Raw genomic sequence first — 19,169 nt, forward strand, 5'->3', positions numbered from 1 at the left:
CTGCGGGGACCGGCCGGCGGCTGCACCGCCCCGGGGCGGGGGCTGCGGTGTGGCCCGGCCCCCGGCCCCGCCCTGGCCCGCGGAGGGCTCCGGCGCCCTGCCCCGGGCCAGGGGCGCGCAGGACCCGCCGCGCGAGTGGGGGGCGCCGGGCACCAGCCGCCCCGGCCCCGGCCCCGGCCCCGGCCCCGGGGCGCACTGAAGCATGGGGCGCGCTGGCCGGCGGTGCCGGGCGGGTCCCGGGGACAAGCGAAGAGGAGCCGGGGCCGGGAGCGAGCACAGCGCCCTGGCCTGCCTCACCGCCCTGCGCCGCGACCCGGACCCCCTGGGCACTGCCCGGAGACGGGGCAGACCAGGGACGGGCAAACGGCCCCCGGCTCCTTCCCTTCCTGCTCGGCTGCGTGGCAAGCTCGGCAGGGCCGGGGGGAGCTGCCCAGGCCCTTTGAGGTGCCAGCCCAGAGCCTGCGCCAAAGCCCCCTTGACAAGGGGGCCAGTCACGGATGACCTGGGAGAGAGCAGGTGAAACAGGGACAGGAGTGGAGGTCACGGGTGCAGGATGAGTGCCCCAAGGGGGGACACCGGGTAGAGAACACCAAGCAGCACCCACTGGCCTTCAACGCATCAAAGGAGCCAGTGGACGCTGCCAGTGAAACCCTGCCCCAAGACATGAGTGGACCAGGAACGGGAAAACAGCCTCATGGCTCTCAGGGTCCCCCCAGCCAGTGCCTCCTTCCTGGGCGGGTAGATGGCGAGTTTGGCTATGGCCGGGAGGTGCCAGGATTGGTGGCTCTGTGGGTGAGGCGTAGTGCAACCAGGACCTCAGCAGGGGAGTCTGGAGAAGGCAATGAAGGGGCTGCAGCCTGGCACACGCCACATGGGCTTGCAGCAGGATCTCCCTCTGCTTGCAGAAGGGACAGGTGTCAGGGGTGTCTGACCTGTGGCAATGGCTCTGTGCAGGAGCTGCCAGCGGTGGTTTGGGGGATCAGGGTGGAATACAGGCTCGTCCTCCAGGGTTTTTTGTCCTCGCCAAGGCCATCCCACCACTTAGTGTGTGGGCGGGCCATGAGGACAGGATGATGGAGGGTGCAGACCATGAGCGTGTAGAGCTGGGAGTCATGGGCTGTAAGGAAGCAGGTAAGCTTAGTATCTCCCAGCCTGCTGAGATGGTATGGTAGGGAGTGCCATGGGCCCTGCTGAGGAAGAGAGCTCACAACAAGCTTTGGGGGGCTGAGGGGTACCAGGGGACAGGGGCTGCCTTCGTGCACAACCTAGTCAATGTAGGTGATGGCAGTGTCTGGCAAGGCAGCCTTGACCTTCTAAAGTAGGCACAAACACACTGGAGACTCGGGGAAATCCCATGACTTTAGCAGCGTTGCCTTCAAAGCAATCACTGCCCAGGGCTGAATCCAGGCGGGAAGGAGCAAATCCAGAGGAGAGGCAGGGCTGTGGCTGCACCCCCACCCCCCTTTTTGGATTGGATCCAGCTCAGGAGCCTCTGGGGACTTTTTGAAAGTCTCCAAAGCACCTAAGAATCCCCCTCCTTCCCCATTGTGCTCAGAAGCAAGTCTCTGCTGCCCCCCTCACCACCCCCCAACTCAGATGATACCAAATTATGAGGTAAAGTTAACACACTAGAGGGGAGGGAACGAATCCAGGTGGATCTGGACAGGTTGGAAAACTGGGCAGAACAGAATAGGATGCAGTTCAACAAAGACAAGTGCAAAGTGCTGCACTTAGAAGAAGGAATCACCAACACACTTACAGGCTGGGGGATGACCCTCTCAGTAGCACAGCAGCAGAAAGGGATCTCGGGATCATTGTTGACATCAAGATGAACACGAGTCATCAATGTGACAAAGTGATCAGTATAGTTAATGGCATTTCATCATACATTAGCAGGTGCATAATGAACAGGTCCAGGAAGGTGGTGCTTCCCTTCTATGCAGCACTGGTCAATCTGCAGTTGGAGTACTGCATCCAGTTCTGAGCGTCGCACTTCAAGAGGGATGTGGACAACCTTGAGAGGATTCAGAGGAGGGCCACTCGTATGGTTAGGAGCCTGCAGGCAAAGCCCTACAAGGAGAGATTGAGGGACCTGGATCTCTTCATCCTCCACAAGAGAAGGCTGAGAGGTGATCTTGTGGCCACCTACAAATTCATCAGGCGGGGAGGGGGAGGCAGCAAGGAATAGGAGATGCTCTGTTTACCGGGGCACCCCTTGGAGTAACTAGGAACAACAGCCACAGACTGACGGAGAGCAGATTTAGGTTAGACATGAGGAAGAACTTCTTTATGGTAAGGGTTGCCAGAATCTGGAATGGGTTTCCAAGGGAGGTGGTGCTCTCCCCTACCCTGGGGGTCTTTAAGAGAAGGCTAGAGGAGGCTAAACACACACCTATTGGGATCATCTAACCCCAGCGCTCTTTCCTGCCCATGGCAGGCAGTCGGACTTGATGATCTACTGAGGTCCTTTCCGACCCAAACATCTATGAATCTATGAAACTCCCTGCCTGCTGCTTTCCCCATAGTCTGGGGTGATAGAAGCCCAAAATGCTCCTGGGATAGGCTCAGCTGGGGACAGTGACAGCAGGAGAGGCAATTGCAAGCGAGCCCTCTTCCCATGCCTCCTCCCCAGGGAACCCCCTTATCTAGCTGCTGTTACTGTACAGCAGAATTGCAGAAGAAAGGATCATTTGAATAGTGGAACATCAAGCCCATTAAAAGGGAGAGGGGGTCACTTTACACCTATCGGATGAAGAGATATTAGCAGACCTCAGATAGATTATAATGAGCCATGAAGTCAATTGTCAGTGCTGTCTGAATAGAAATACTGCTGCTCCTCTCAAGGAGTTGGTTTTAGAGTTTGAATAAAGCACCACTGCACCCTCTAGATCCACCCCTGCATTCACCTCACAAGAAGTGAAAGTACTGTAGCTAGCCTTCCCATGAACTAATATACTGTAAATAATAATGATAGCTCAAGATGTTGTGTTACCAAGGTTTATTTGACAAGAAATCACAGGAAATGTACTAGCATCCTCTAACACAGTGACTCTCAACTAATATGCCGAGGTTCCTCAGGGTGCCTTGAGATCCTTTCAAGGGTGCCACAGCAAGCCACGCAATGTTAGCACTGTTAGGGGTTCAGGTATGATTCACAAGATAAACCCAGAGATTTCAGATAGGAATCCATAGTGTTAAAAACATTCTGATTGTTACGGTCTTTCTGAGTTCTTTGCAAAGAGAAAATTGCTGTATTTATTTTCCTGTAGTCAAAAACTAGGTGAAAACCAAAAGCTGGCACCTAGGGGATGCCTTGAGTCTAAAAAGTTTGAGAACTATTGCTCAAACCAAAGTATCTTTGGGGAAATGGTGTCTTTATTTCTTAGTTTTGTACCTCTGAACTGTATGCTTACATTTTCACAAATTCAATCATGTTGCTATCAGTGTCGCATATTAATAAGGTTTCCCTATGTGTTGCACCACTCTGTTTCCATCATAGAATGCAAGGGCGCCTATACACGTACAGCAAGGCTGCTCTGATGCACTGTAATTCCAGATTAATTGAGTCTGCTGGACCATGGTAATTACAAACGTGAAAGAGATGACACCAGAAACATTATATCCAGGAGTAGCGTCATGTGTATCAGTCCCTGCTCAAAAATGTCAGTAGGGACACTTTAACTAAAGCTTGTTCAACGAACTTTAGTTAAAGCGCCCCTGCCACCATTTTTCAGTGGGGGCACACTGATATGCATGATACTCCAGGCTCTTTAATTACAGCAGCTCTTATAGCCGATCTAATTAAGCGCTCCCTCCACCCACCCCCCAAGCACATCTATAAACACCCCAAGAGTCTAATCACTCTGTAAAATAACATGTTGTATTTCTGCAACTGCCCCATAAAATAACTGGTGTCCAATAAAATATGCCTTTTAAAAGAATTCTTCCATTTTAATAACCCTTGTAACTGGAACCAGAGGAAGCAAGTGCAGGTGGTAAGTATTCAGTTTACAGTAATAAAGCAGTCAAAAACCCAAGAGGAAGGTGAGACTTTTGCATGGTATTTGCTCCAGGCCTCACATAAAAGTTTTAGTTTTATTCAGGGCCACTAATTACTGGCTGGTGAGCAGATAGCACAGTGGAAGAAAAGATAATGTTTCTGATTTATATCAGCAGAGGGCCTGATAGCAAGATTCTGGCTTTTCTCAAAGCCTGGAATAAAACTCATGCTTTGAAGGTTTTGTTTCTAGTGACAGAAGTTGAAGGAAGTTTAAAGTTCATCATGTAGCAACCACCCCTGTCAGCCCCAGGGAGTGTGGGATTTCACTTCTCGTCTGTAAAATATCATTCATACTAACTGTACCCACAGAATATTTCAGAGAAGGGGAGAGAAATTAGGAAAAGTAGTTGAGGCATTTTTCAGATAAGAGAATAGATCAGGATTTACTGATTATATTAGGACAGCGTCTCAGCACCCCAAGGAGTAGAGTAGGGTACAATTGTGAATCACTGAGTTTTGTTTTGGCTGAACCAAGAAAAACAAACTAACAAAGACTGTTTTGAGTCAACACAAACCATGTGGATAGAGTCCCAACTAGTCATAAGGGTGCTCTTGTTGTGGTTTCATTATTCAAACTCCTCAACTTATTGTCCAGGGGCAGGGCCAGGTATGCTAACAGTGTGCTCCAGAAGCATTCAGAAGTACAACCATTGTGGTGACAGGCCAGCCACCAGGGTGGCAAATCATGCAACAGTGTCTGTGCTCTTGGGTTGAGTTCAAGTATCTATATACGGCGTAGTTTGGTTAAAAAATAAAAAGCAATTGTTTGCAAGAAGCCATCTGGGTGGGTGCAGGACAATCATTATTGTATGTCTGTTATGACTTCAGTAGCAAACATTCAGTCTTCATTACTTTTCTATGATTAAATATCTGGCAATGAAGAGAGCAACACTGATGGATTCCCTTTCATGCTTATCCAAACCTGCTTGGGACAAGTCATTGAGAAGACAGATGTGTGGGAATGTGTTTTGAAGCATGTTTTGGAAACAGCCTAGAATTTTCCTCCACAATATGAGTCATGTCAGCACTGCCACAGGACATGATAGAGGCCCTGTGACACTTTTCCCCGTGTCACATTTCTCATAGTTCTCTTCACCTCCTGGATGTCACATTTCTGGTGTCATCTCTTTCTCATTTGTGAAATTCCATGGGATTTTCTAAGGCAGGGCTGTCCAACACTGTGTGGGCTGCACCAACAGAAGCTATGGGCCTGCCAGGCTATGTTGTGTAGGCACCCACATCCACTGCACTGTACTAAACCATGAGGGTGCCCCTGGCTGTAGGTTTTCCTGGGGTGGGGAGGAAGTAGAAGCTGGAGGAGGGAGGGGGAGCCTAGAGACCTTGACTGTTGCTGCAGCTTGCCCAATGAGGCGGGTATCAGCAGCTGGGAGGGAGCCCAGGGGCTGCCAATTATTCCCTTGCAGGCTTCATGAAGTCTCCAGGCTGCAGGCTGGACAGCCCTGCTCTAAGGAGAGCGACTGAGGTTTTCTTATTATTATCCACTAGGCTTTATTTGTAATGTTCTACATACAAACAGACCAAAACTCCTGTAGGGATTCTGGGTAGTGGGATCCACAGCATGTGATGAAGTGAGCTCAGACTCACAAACGCTCATGTTGGGCACATCCACATGAGACACTTTACTGTACATTAGACTAATGTGCAGTAAAACATCACTGTCTATATGTGCATGGCAATTATTGCACATTAGATTAGTCTAATGCCCCTTTCATTACTACCAATAGATACAAGTACTAAAAAAATAATGCGTTAAACTAATGTGCAGTAGTGCACATGTAGACGCTGATGTTGGGTGTAAACTGTGCCTGGACAGCCATACTAGCAGGGTGTGCCAGCACACAGAGCCCTGGCCAGCCTCCTGCTTGATGCTGAGCCACATGGCTGGCAGGTTCTGCAGCCATGTAGCAGGGACAGATCTTTGGCTGTCTGAACCTGGCTTCTGGACTCTTGGCCTGACCCCCAGAGCCTGTGCTAGCATCTGCCTGCCCCATAGGCTCTGTGCCCCACCAATGCACGGACATGCTGGGCACTGCAGTTCTGTGTACCCCAGCTGTGACCTTTGGGACTCCTAATGGGCAGAGTCTGCCTCCCAGGCAGTGTGCCCCATGCTAGCAGGCATATGCCAACTAACACTGGCACCCAGAGCCCCGGCTTGACCCCTTGAGGCCCCTGGCAGCAGCTGCCACGTCAGGCTCTCATGGTGGAGACAGTGACCTGGGGGCCAAACTGGACTGAGAAGGAGACCACAGACCTTATTGCCATTTGAGGCAATGTGGAGGTCCAATGCCAGTTTGTCTGGGCCCATGAGGGCCAATGTCCACATATACATAGCCATGGCTGAGCACACGTGGAAATGTGGCCACCAGCACCCCGGCCAGCTGTGCCACTTAAAGGTGAAGGCACAGGCACAGTGGGTCCAAGTCAGGGACAACAACTGGTGGTCTGGGGCTGCCTGCAGGTCCATGCCCTTCCTGCAGAAGCTAGACCAGTTCTCTAGCATGTGTTCTCTAGCATGGGTGGGTTGCTGTATCTTGCACCACAGCCCAGAGAGCATGAGGACTCAGCGGGGGCTCCAGCATCAGGTCCCAGTATGCGCTCCACCCTCGGCCTCATCTGGCAGATTGGTCAGCCCAGGCCACCACATTCCCTGGCAACTCCGGCAGTGGCCAGCAGTGAGAAGAACAAGCCAAGAATGGCCCCAGAACCAACCAGCTCCAGCTCTTCCCTGGAGGAGGCCACTGCCCAGGTGGCCAGGTGCCATGCCTTGGTGCACTGGGACACCGCAGGCAGCAGAATCACTTCTCCAAAGCTGGAGATGGAGTCTGACCATGCTTGCCCAGTAAGCCCCACACAGGGAGGAGGACCAGGGTGGGGTGCACCATGGTCGCCCATGTCCACACCAGTTCACCCACCTGCCCCTGGGTTGTATGCCTGGAGCCATGGGCCCTGCACAGGGGGGTGAGGTCACCCCTCAATCTACCCCCCTATGGCCCTCCCCCCGCCCCTTCCCCCACAGATTTACCTGCTGGGCAGGGGGAAGGGGGTGCACATGCACACATGCATGCATGCACTCAGACTCCCCCAAATAATTTTTCCCCCTCTGCCTATGCTCTAACCACAGGCATGCTTGGGGCACAGACCACATATAGCAAGGACCTTGTCCAGAGGCACCTCTCCAGAGAGGCCTGCAGGGGGGAGGGTGGGGGCATGACCAGCTCTTTAATCCAGCTGGGTGAGAGCCCTCACGCCCAGAACCCAGGCACCACAGGCCTGGCAACACAGGAGCAAACTGCCTGGTTTGTAGGGAGGATTAGTGGGGGAGCTGGTCTGGAGCCACTGCAGCAGCTGTTGGCAGGGGCCAGCCCTGGCCTGGCCTGGGTAGGCTATGGGGAAGGCAGGCTGCCTGTGGCAAATGGCCCATCTACCCCTGCTGTGGAAGGAGGGCTCAGCCAGTAGGTGCCTGTAAAAGGGCCCACCTGGGCAACTTACAGGTCCCTGGGCACCTGTGCACACACAGTCTCTGAGCTGAGGCCAGGGGGTGCAGAGACTCTGAAAATTTGCAAAGTTTCACAAAGAGCCTGTCTGCCATTGCTCTGCAGGACCAGCAGCTGCATGCAGGGGAAACCCACCAGCCGCCAGCGAAGATGGGGGCCCAAGGACGTTGCCACCAGCTGTAGGTGCCTTCTGTAAGTGGTGGCACCATCAGCACCAGACCGAGGACTGCACAGTGATGCTGGAGCAGCTGCTCATTGTGGCAGAGGAGTACCTGGAGGACCCTCAGGCCTGGTGAGCCCAGACCTGAAGAGGTAGCAGGAGAGGGACTGGGTGCACTTTGCCCTTGAGGAGAGGGTGCTTGCCCTCCAGAAGAGGCACCTAGCCCTCCTGGAGTGGCTGGCCAAGGCCCAGGAGGACCAGTGTGCCCTGGGGCACTAGGCAGTGAAGGTAACTGAGGAACGCCACATCCTGGACATTGTGCTGGCCCTGCCAGTCACCTTGATGTCACCTGGCACCCAGCCCCCAGCCCCAGCTCTACCTGGCCCCTGGCAGCTGCCCGTAGGCCAGCATCAAGACCCCCCAAGTTGGCTTAAGGCCCACCCAGCTAACTAATAGCCCCTACTGTGTGGGGCTAAGGGGTGGAAGATCCAACTAAATATCTTGGGACAACAAAGGCAAAAAACAGGCTGGGAGTGTCATGTGGGCAAAGGGTCAAAACATGAGAATGAATGCTCCTGAGGGGTCACCAAGCAGAGCCCCCCCGGGCTGCACCCATCGGTCCTCAAGGGCATTCAAGGAGCCGGCGGTCACCGCCCAATGGTGCTCCACTCGGAGGTGTGCGCAGACTAGTGAGAGCCCCACAGTCCCCAGGCACCTTCCCGGCCAGAGCCTCATTCCTGGTTACATACAGTACCCACTTGGCCAGGGCCAGAAGGAGGTTGACCAGGAGGTCTCAGGACTTGGTGGGGCCATGGATGGGGTGCTCAAAAATAAAAAGGTGGGGGGTGAAGTGCATTCAGAACTTCAGGAAGAATTTCTGGAGTTGGAGGGGCTGCAACCTGGTACACTCAAGTATCATGTGTGCCAGGGTCTCTCTCTGCCCACAGAAGGGGCAGGAGACCAGGGTGTCTGCATATCTCACTACATACATGCTTGTGTCAATGGCTCCATGGGGGAGCCACCAGCTGAGGTCCCCAGTGGCTCGTGGGATGAGGGTGGAGTACAGGCTCAGCCACTGGAGTGTCCCAGCTATGCCCTCACCAAGCAGGTCCCACCACTTAGTGTCTGGGCAGGATACAAGGGCAGCATGGTGGATCTTGCGGTGCACAAGTATGTAGAGGTGGCGGTGATGGATGGTGGAAAAGTGGACTGGTTTGGTGTCCTCCAGCCAGCTCAGGTGGTGGAGTGGGAAACACCACAAGGCTGGGCAAGGTGCTGGTCCCATGACAAATTCCAGTAGGCTGGATGACACTGGGGGGCAGGGACTGCCATCAAGCGGGACCTGGTCAACAAAGGCAAGGGCATTGGGAGGCAAGGCAGATTTCACCTTCTGGACTAGGTAGCAGGTCGCACTCATCGTGGGTAGACCCATGTGTTAGGCCAGCGCAGTGGGGTCCACCCATGCCTGCCTATCATAGTCCAGGAGGTCTCCAATACAGGTGATCAACCAGGATCAACCTCTGTCACAACTGGGGTGCCTCTGCCATTGGCACCTCCAGCTGGGGGTTCCAGAGGGGGGGCTTCACGAGCAGGTCGGCACTCTGGACAAGTGTTGCAGGGCACCTGGAGGCACAGACCATCCTCCAGGCCCAGAGGAGGTTCTGATAGAACTCTGGTACCCCTCACAGGTCCTGCAGGGAGAAGCCCTGCAGGCCAAGGAGCTGCCAGTTGTACTGGAGCCCCCAGAAGTAGCGGAGGAAGGCACGCCCTAGGTGGCCCTATGCTGCATGGCTACTGACACTCTATAGCAGTTGCTGCAGGGCCTGAAGGCAGAACATCAGGACCTGGCTACGCAGGCAAGCCAGGCCCTGGCTGCCTTCCTGAAAGGGAAGGCTCAGGACCTCCGCAGTGACCCAGTGCTGTTCTGGCCAGAAAAACTCCAGCGCCTGTCTCTGGAGCCCAGCCAGGACATTGGGAGGTACTGGCAGGGTACATAAGTGGTACCAGAGCATGGACAGGACAAGCTGGTTCAACACCAGTGCTCTTCCACGCAGGGAGAGGCACCCCAGGAGTCCCACACATGCCCAGAGCTGCTTCACCACCCTTGCCTCCAGCTGGTGCCAGTACTCCAGTGGGAAGGGGTTTGCTGGGAACAGGTAGACCTCCAGATAGAGCAGCGAGCCCACGCATCAGTGGATCCCATAGAGTGTGCGGGAAAGTGAGCCCCCCTGCCACCTGTCATTCACTGTGAGGCCAAAGCTCTTGACCCAGTTGACCTGGGCAGTGGAGGCTGCCAAGTACAATGCCTGGCAGGCCTCCACCCATGCCAGGTCACCTGAGTCTTGGACGGTGAGGAATACATCATCGACATACCCATCGTCAGCATAGCTCCTGAGAGAAAGTAGCCCTGAGTTGCTTGCTAGGGCAGATTTTTATACTTCAGGGGCCAGCACAGCCTCTAGCTCCTCCTGGCTGCAGATCTGGGAGGAGCTGGGCAGGGTTATTTTGCCCCTAGTGGCTCAACTTGCCCCACACCAAAGTGCTTGTCGGGGCACGTGTGCTGAGGCAAAAATCCCCAGCTGAAATTTGTGCCACTCCTATTTGAGCTGCTGCAAGTGCACATGTCTGCACATGTGGATGTGCCCAGTGGGCTTGTCTTCATGTGTAGCCTATTTTACTGTACATTAAAGCATCAAGTAAAAAAACCGTGCAATTATGCTAATGTGCAGTAAAAAGGTTACAGTGCATTAAGCATCACTTTAAAACCATGTGCCTTGGTTACTGTGCACTAAGGCAGCCTCATGTGCATTTGTTTAGTACCTCAGATCGGAGGTACTAACTTTAATGTTCATTAGAAAAAAGAGCTTTAATGTTCATGTAGACACACCCACTAAATCTCTAATTACTATTATTAGTTTTATGATGATGCTAGATGCCCAAACTGGGGTTGGGATCCTATTGTGATATGACACTGACTCTTCAACACCAAGCAAAGCAATGGATAGTGAATCTTTTTTACATAGTAAATACCAAGTTGTGTCTGTAAACAAGTGCCTTCTTATTACTTTTGCATTGGCCTTGGAAACTCGGGGATGCAAAAGCCTGCCCCCTTGTGGCTGTACCTTAGGCCTGTCACATACCAGTCACAAAATGAAGGCAAGGTGAAAAGTGCCCTGCTAAACATGCCTGGCAAGCCACAGTTATGCTTATGAACTTTTGGGCCACTATACATTATCCTGAGTTATGCTAGGAGACTTCTGAGCCAGAGTGGAGCTGTGTCAGTATTTTAGAAGCATATCCTAACTTAGATTTTCATAAAACACGTCAATAGGCTTCCTTTCTCATTGGTACAGGCCAAAGCAATGCAGGGCTGATGGCAGCTCTGGCTCAGAGCCAGCCCCTGTTTCTTCTAAGGATGTAGATGCACATATGCATGTCAAATAGACCGGGTCCATGGACATAATTTATATGAATGGGCCCAACATATTACAGATTAATAAAACAATGTTGTGTAGCAGTGAGCATTCGCCAACAGGTGCATTGTAGCTAAATGCACAGGATCTCTTGCAGTCCATGGCTATTGCAGGCACTGTCGTATAAGTCATAGACATACTGAGCTCCATCTTAAAAACAGTTAGGGTTTTTGCCTCCATTATGCCTGATGCTCCAGAACCTCACCTCTTGAGTGGGTCAGAACCTTCTTCTAATTGCCAGTCTTCATTTCATTGTCAGGTTTAACACATTTGTTCTTGTGCTTACCCTGTCCTGGAACTTAAATAGTTCTTTTCTTTCCCTGGCAGTGGCATTTTCCCCTCTAATGTACTTATGTATAGCAATGATAATCCCTTTAATTTTGTTAGACAGCAAGCCCTCTTCTTGTCTCCTTCCATATAGCTTCTCTCATACCTCTTCTGATTCATCCTAAAAGGGAAAGAGTTTTTTGTCATATCTTTTATTGTACTGACTGCATCGTTAGGAGAGCTTTGGACAAGGTTTTAGGCAACATTTCCTTCTTTAGATCATAGCTCCCCAAAAGCCCTAGCATAGCTAGGGGTGGGTGACAGGGGCACTTGCCCCAGGTGCCAAGTTAGAAGGGGCACCAGAATCACCCCTCACCCTGAAAGAGTCTGTGCCCTAGCAGGAAGAGCAGCCCTATGGCTTACCCATGCCAGGGACTCCAACATGGTCTACTTTAAGAACAAAGGCTGGGGTGGGCCAGCGCAGCTGGGCACTGTTTAGGAGTTGTAGGCATGGGTAAAACTGCTGTGCTTCCCCTCCCCCCCACACCACTCTCAAAACTGCATGTGCTCCCCCCCCACCCTCCCACAAGGTTGGCACAAACTCTGCCTGTTACAACACTGGCCAATATGTCTACCAAGTATTAGGGCTGTGCAAAGTTTCTCCTGGTCTTTCATTTCAAAGCTGTTTCATTGCGTTTCAAGCTTGAAACAGCAAAAACAAAACAAAACAAAAGCCTTCAAAACACCTTTGAAACAAAACAAGGGCACTTGAAACATTTCAAAAGTTTACCGGCTGCCCAGCATCAGCACCAGTCCTAGCCGGCAGCAGCAGCCTCCTGTCATACGTTAGGCAGATCGGGGCCCACGCACACCCCTGGGGAGGGTCCCCACATGAGCTGATTTGCCCTAGGCCCTGGCACCCTCCTCGAGCCACCTCTGGTATGGGGCCTGGGGCATATCAGCTCGTGCGGGGACCCTCCCCGCGCTGGAGGGGCAGTGGGTCCCCCCCCACAAACTGATATGTCCTGGGACCCACACCCTCCTCGGGCCAGCTCTGGTATGGGGCCTGGGGCATATCAGCTCATGCAGGGACCCTCCCCCAACCTGGGATCGGGGCAGCGGGTCTCCATACGAGCTACGCCTCGGGCCCCATACAGGAGCCGGTCCAAGGAGGGTGCAGGGCCCAGGGCAAACCAATGAATGTGGGGACCCTCCCCTGCCCTGTTATTGGGGCTGTGGGTCCCTGAATGATCTGATTTGCCCCAGTCCCACCTGCCGCTAGCCCCAGCTGGCAGCACCAGCCTCCTGTCATCCGGCAGGCCGCCTGTGCTGGACCCAGCAGTATAAAAATCTGCCAGCAGCTCAAGGCTATTTGCCCTGAGGAGCTTCTGGGGTGGGCCCTGTACTTGACCAGGAAGGAGGCTTTGGCTAAGGTGCCCGAAGACTGCAGGGCCACTTTTCTCTCACTTGTCCGTGCACATTTTTGGGCAGAGCACCAGTGAGCAGCATCCACTGGCTCCTTGGATGCCTTTGAGGACCAGCGGGTGTGGCCCAGGGGGCTCTGCTTGGTGTCCCCCCCAGGCGCACTTATTTTCATGTTTTGACCCTTTGACCCACATGACACTCATTAGTTGTCCCAAGTATTTTGTTGTAGCCTTCAACCATTAGCCCCCATGCAGTAGGGGCTACTAGTTAACTGGGTGGGCCATAGGGCCCATAGTATTTGAATGTTACAAATATACAGGAGCTTCTGGGGGAGGAGCTTCTGGGAGGAACTTGGCCACACCCCTTCCTGTCCCAAGCTGCTGCTGCTGGTTCCTACTAGCTTGGTCTCAGGAGTTTCTGGGGAGAAGATGGCCAGGCCCCTTCCTGCCTCTGGCTGCTACTTCTGTTGTTGTTGCTAGCTGCTGCTGACCTACTCTCAGGAGCTTTTGGCGGGGAAGTTGGCCATGCCCCTTCCTGCCTTGGGCTGCTGCTGCTGGTCCTCTGCTTCATACTGCTGCCCCCTTCAGGGAGGAGCTCACTGCACTGCACCACATCCTAGCACCACACCCCAGTTTCTGCACTCCTGTTCCAGACTGCTGCCCAGCCCACCACCAAGCCATGGTGGGGGACAGCCTGGGGAGGGGGCCTGTGCTGCCTGTGGGCCCCTCCTCTACCATCACTGTTGGAGCCTAAGGGTGCCTTGCCTTCCCCAGCTGCTTTGGCAGGCCACCCCCTATCTTCACCTTCATTTTTACCTGAAGCATGCCCTGAGTGGCTGATCTGGACAGCTGCTACCACTGCTGCTGCTGCCACCTGTACTGCTGCTGCCCCCTCTCAAGAGAGAGGGAGATTCCCTGCTGTATCATCTTGCACCACCCAACATCGCACCTGCACTGGATTGCTCCCTAATTGACTGCTTGCGTCTGCATTCCCCCACAGCTGCCGCACCGTGTCTGATCCCGCTTTGTTTTCCTGACTGCTGCCGAGTGCCTGGCTGGAGGTCTGAGGGGCTCCTGGACTGGGCTTCAACAAACAAAGCCCCTCCACCAGTCCAGTCATCTTTTACACCTGCCTCAGCAGCCTCTCCTGTGTATTTTGCCCTTGTGTAGTAAGTCCTGTGGTCCACTCCCCCTGCCCTGGTGTTTGTTGTGTGGCTGAGTAAGCCAGCTCAAGTCTCCCCAGCCCTTGTATCTGTGTGTCCCCTCCCCCAGGCATAGCCCGCCCGGTTTCCTGTGACGCTGTAGCTCAGTGAACTTCAGCCCCTTTCTTCTCTCCCTTCTCCCACAGCCCAACCTGCTCCTATTAGATTCACTAGCCCTGCTGTATTTTTTGTTTTTCCTTATTGGTTTCCCTTTTTATGTAAAATCATGGCAGAGCAGGAGACTTATGTGGGGGGTAGATGCCCCCACAGAACTTCCTGCAGCCCCCACTCTGGAGGCAGACCCCAGCCAAGCCCCTGAGGGGACGCATGCCCCTACAGCCCCCACCCAGGAGGTAGAGTCCAACTGGCCCCCACCAGGGATAGAGATGCCTGCAACTCCCGCTGTCCCCCATCCTGAGAGGTTCCCAAGCATCAGTGACCAAGGGCAAGGGCAATGGGAAGGGCTCTTCAGCATTCTTTCCTGCCCATGGCAGGGGGTCAGGCTTGATGATCTGCTCAGGTCCCTTCTGACCCTACCAACTATGAAACTATGAAGCATCCTCCACAGTGGGGGGTGGGAAGAGCAAGGGCCCTGCTCTCAAGCCTAGACCACCAATGCCTGAGGGGACCAGGTGCTCCACACCAGCCAGCACACCCACTCCCTGTCCCTGGCCTTAGCTCTGGCCCCACCAACGCAGCTGGAGGCTGCAGGGCAACACACAGCCTTGGAGCCTGGACCCCACACGGCTGGTCCTTCCAGCTCGGGTGGCAGAGCCCCCTTTCCAGCACTTATCCACAGGCATGGGGTGAAGTGTTACCTACACAAGTGAGAGAACCTGCACTTTGAGACCTGGGTGCAGCCCCTGGCTCAGGTGGGAGGGCCCCCCCCAAGATTGTGGTGGACTCCCGCTTTCATGGCAAGGGTTTTTTCTTCTTGCCTTGGAGGCTGCCATACAAAAGTCAGTGGAGAGGGGGCTCATGGTAGAGGGCAACTACACCCCCCCTCAAGCCCCTAAAAGAGATAGGGCCCCAGGTGGTCCTGAGCTCTGTCCCACCCCATATCCCTAATTGGGCCCTGCTCTCCCAGCTCCAAACCCTGGGGAGGGTTATCTTCCTGGTGATGGCCCTCTTGCTGGGGTGCCAGGAACCTGGCCTCCGCCCCAGGCACTCATTCCATCGCTAGGCCATGATCCAGCTGGAGGCTGAGGGATGCCTCAGGATTCCTTTTCAGGGGGCCCTGGTGAGGGTGTCTATATGCTGGGGGACATGTGGTGCTTCTGGGGACGTGCCCTGGGGCACTTGCACCACAAGTGCCCCATGGGCCAGGCAGGATGGGCATCCACAGATCCCACTGGTGAGAGGGGTGCCCCTGCCACTGGTGCCCCTCCCTCCTTATGTCCCCCCCCCCAGCACCCCAACCACAACATCCAGCCCCCCCCCGTAAACTCAGGGGACCCCGTCCCTCAACTGAGTTTGGCAGTCTCAGGGAGGGGAGCAGCAGCCAAGGGGAGAGGGAGTTGAACCCCCCCAGCCACACCCCTGCTATGAAGGTCCCACTCCCACAACCCTCACCTCCAAATGTCCGGCAGCAAAACTCTCCCTCTCTGATGATCTGTGGGAGATAGTGAATCATGAAGAGGGAAGTCCCCTCTCCCAGAATCCCAAGGCAGATGACCGACGCCACCCTGGTGCCTGACAGACCTCCTCCCCTACCTCCCAGGAAAACCTCACCTCACTACCAGTCTGCCCTATGGTCCCCCACCAGAGGGGGTTGAGGTGGGGTCCCCCGACCGACAGGCCGGTCTTGCTGGGGACCCTGTGCAGAGCATGGCTCCAGCAGTGTCCCGGCACTCAAACAATCAAACAAACAAACAAAACCCTGCATTCACCAGCTGTAGCAGTGGCCATCAGGGCCGCTGGGGTCTCATGGCAGAGCCCCCTTGCATGGTGCGGGGCAGTGGGGATCGGCCCCAGCTGCCTGGCACCTGCGCTGCATCTGTTGCATTATACGGGTGCAGTGTGGCTCGGCAGGGCACTGCGCACTGTCTGGGAGCTCAGGGCCACTGGGATTGAGCGGGGCCAGGCTCCAGGTCACAGCTGGAGCTGCCCCAAGTTCCCAGACAGTGCATGGCACTGGTGTGATCCAACAGCAGCAATGCGAGTGCCAGGCGGCTGGGGCTGCTCCCCGTTGTCCCCTGCTGCCCCATGCCATGCAGAGGGGCTCTCCCATGAGGCCCACTGCTACAGCTGGTGAGTGTGGGGTTTTGGGGGGGTTTTGTTTTGGGTTTGGGGGGATGGGTTGAGTGCCAGGACCCTGGAGCTGCATGGAGCAGTGTTATGGGGGCTGGGGGAGCAAGTGGGAGATGGGGCAGGTGGGGCAGTGATGGGAGGGTTGGGGGAGTGAGCGGGGGCTGGAACCGGGTGGGGATTCCCCCATGATCCCCTCTGCCCCTCCAGTGCCCCCACCACCTACTTACCCCACATGGAGCCCAGGTCCAGGTCCCTGCAGCTAGCATGCTCCTTGTCTTGCATGGGCAGGCAGCGTGCTTCAGCACCAGGGCAAAGGCCAGCCATAGAGATGCTCTGGCTGGTTACCAGAGCGTCTCTGTGGACCCAAGTGTCCAGTTGCCTCAGGGCACAGTCTAGGATTGTGCCTTTCCCCACTGTTTTGCAGTGCTTTTTTTTTGACCCCTGGATACCCAGGGGTCTAATTTTGCCCCTGTGCTGCAAGTTTACAGTGTGAGGAAGTTTTTTTTGGTTCCCACACATGCCTCTTGCAGAGTCTCAAAGGGGTTTGAGACACTGCAGGAGGCATGTGCACATTCATGTGGACATGCCCAGAGAGTCTCAGGGTCTAATACTGAAGACAACCAATGAGGGGCAGCAATACAAAAGCATACATCTATAACAACAACAACTTGGAATAAACTTTATTTAATAATTTGTACAAGGAACACAGTAGTAATTTAATACTTCCATTTATTAATTGTCAAACCATAATCCACTGCAATAAGAAACAAAAATAAACACAAACAGAACTTGCGGTGTGTGTGTGTGTGTGTGTGTGTGTGTGTGTGTGTGTGTGTGTGTGTGTGTGTGTGTGTGTGTGTTTAACTAAAAATGGCAAGAATAGCAGCAACAACAACAACAAAGAAACCTTTAAATGAGTTGGTTATATACAGTCAGCATCATCATGTTATTTTGCTGGATAGATTCATTTGGTGTTATCCAATTCTAGCGACAGGTTTAAATATTGCTGCAGATAACATGAATGCAAATCAGAAGCAGAAAACCAAAAACTATAAATAAGGTAAGGACTAAAGATACCCCCCCCACACAAAAGTAATGGTGCTGTGTGTCATATTTGTAACCATTTTATAGCAGATACTTTGTGCTCAAACTCTTCAGGTGAACTCTTACATGGAACTCCTTCATTTAAATAAAAATGGAGAAAGAAAAAACAACTTCAACCTTTCATTAACTGCCTTTTTTTCTCTTTTCATTCAAAGTGTTTAAATTATTTTTTTCTATACAAGGTAAGTACATTGTCTGTACAAAGTTAAATATACATATTTACAGTCAAACTTCTGAAGCACTTCAAGTCTTTTCTTCCGCTGATTTTGGCGAAAGATAAAGTCCATTTGTTTTTCAACCCAGGAGCATGGCTATTTATCAAAACATATTGCAAGTCATGCTAACAGTTAGTTGCAGTTACTATTAATAAATCTGTATAAAAGCAACAGCATAAAAATAGGCATTTTATATTATTAAATACGACTTATGACAAAATAGCAATCTAAACCTTTGCTATTTGTACTATAGCTGTTGGAAGCAGAGTCTGATGCAACAGGTTCTGTTTATGCTTTTTTTTTTAACAAAATTTCTATCAAAAAAAGCATTCATTTTTGACTTACAGACAAGTATATGGGCAATCCATGTTTTTCAAAGTAGTAAAAATATACGCAGCTGGTAAAAGCTGTCTAAGTGCAGCTTACAAATTGGCTTGACTTTCGTGTTTCATTAGGAGGCAGCCAAAATGTCTTCATTTACTCAAGACTCACCATCAAAACCATAACCAAAAAAAGAAAAAAGGTACACACTAATATTTTGCTAGCATCTATCTGGATTTTTAAGGTAGAACACCAGGAAGAAATGAAGTCTTCATCGCAAAGGGTACACTTCAAAAGGTGTCATCAGGGCCAACAATTTAAAAAAAAAAAAATTATGGCCATGGTTGTTGCAAATAAGATTTGTACCTGAAATTTCAATTACTTGTGCAGACAACTGTAGAAAATACAACCCTATTGGGTTTTGTGCAGTGTTTTTTTCTTTTTCTGTTTTTGGCCTATTCCTCTGGATTAAACTACCAATTCAAAGCTCTCTGCATGATACAGTGCCCTGTAGACTAACCACAAAAAGCTGTTGTCTGACAGCTCTGCCCGCTGAAGTGCACATCAGGAGGAAAGAGTGTAGAATTAAAGTAGGAGGCAGAGGGAAATAACCTGTTGGATAGAGGTGCCCTTATTACAGGAGGAGGGTACCTTGATATTGGAGAAGATCCCCTTATCAAATTGTAAAAATGAAGCAGTTGAAGGGTGGTGAGTTACCTGCTCCATCCTGCTGCTGTCCTCAGTTCTGTCTTAGAGCTAAATACTCACTCAATAAAAAAGCCTATGAAAACTAAGATTATCATCAGAACTCTTGGAGGGGAAGGGGGAATATACAAAGGCAGCACTGTAAACTAGAAACATCGTCTCTTCTTCAGCAAATATGTCTTTTAAGCCCTGCCTCAGTAGAACCAGGGCTGCACATTCAACGCAATACTGTATGTACCACATAACCACATCCCACTTACACTTCTCATCTCCTGTCTATTACATTCAAAATTATCTGATTTCATAGGTTGTTGATATTTACATGTTGTCCGTAAACAAAACACCTAACAACCATTTACTGCAGTTTTTGGATTGCTTTACAAATACAGAAGTTTCACATAGTTGCCTGGGAAAGTGCCGAACTGTCTTGTCCTCCTGGATGTACCTGTTGGGAAAGAAAAAAGGAGTTGGGC

At 52.4% G+C, this 19,169-nt stretch overlaps 1 protein-coding gene across 12 annotated transcripts in view; it reads right to left on the reverse strand.

Annotated features, from left to right (window-relative positions):
* Positions 1-17,016: 17,016 nt before the first annotated feature.
* Positions 17,017-19,169, reverse strand: part of SORBS1 (sorbin and SH3 domain containing 1) — a 109,761-nt gene continuing 107,608 nt past the window's right edge. For all 12 annotated transcript variants that reach the window (XM_059729706.1, XM_059729715.1, XM_059729707.1 and 9 more), the window contains one exon: positions 17,017-19,141. In XM_059729706.1, the coding sequence (XP_059585689.1) occupies positions 19,074-19,141 (68 nt within the window). In that variant the 3' untranslated portion in view covers positions 17,017-19,073. The remainder of the gene's footprint in view (positions 19,142-19,169) is intronic.

Source organism: Alligator mississippiensis, chromosome 6, assembly GCF_030867095.1.
Source record: "Alligator mississippiensis isolate rAllMis1 chromosome 6, rAllMis1, whole genome shotgun sequence".
In the NCBI taxonomy this organism is placed as follows: domain Eukaryota; kingdom Metazoa; phylum Chordata; order Crocodylia; family Alligatoridae; genus Alligator; species Alligator mississippiensis.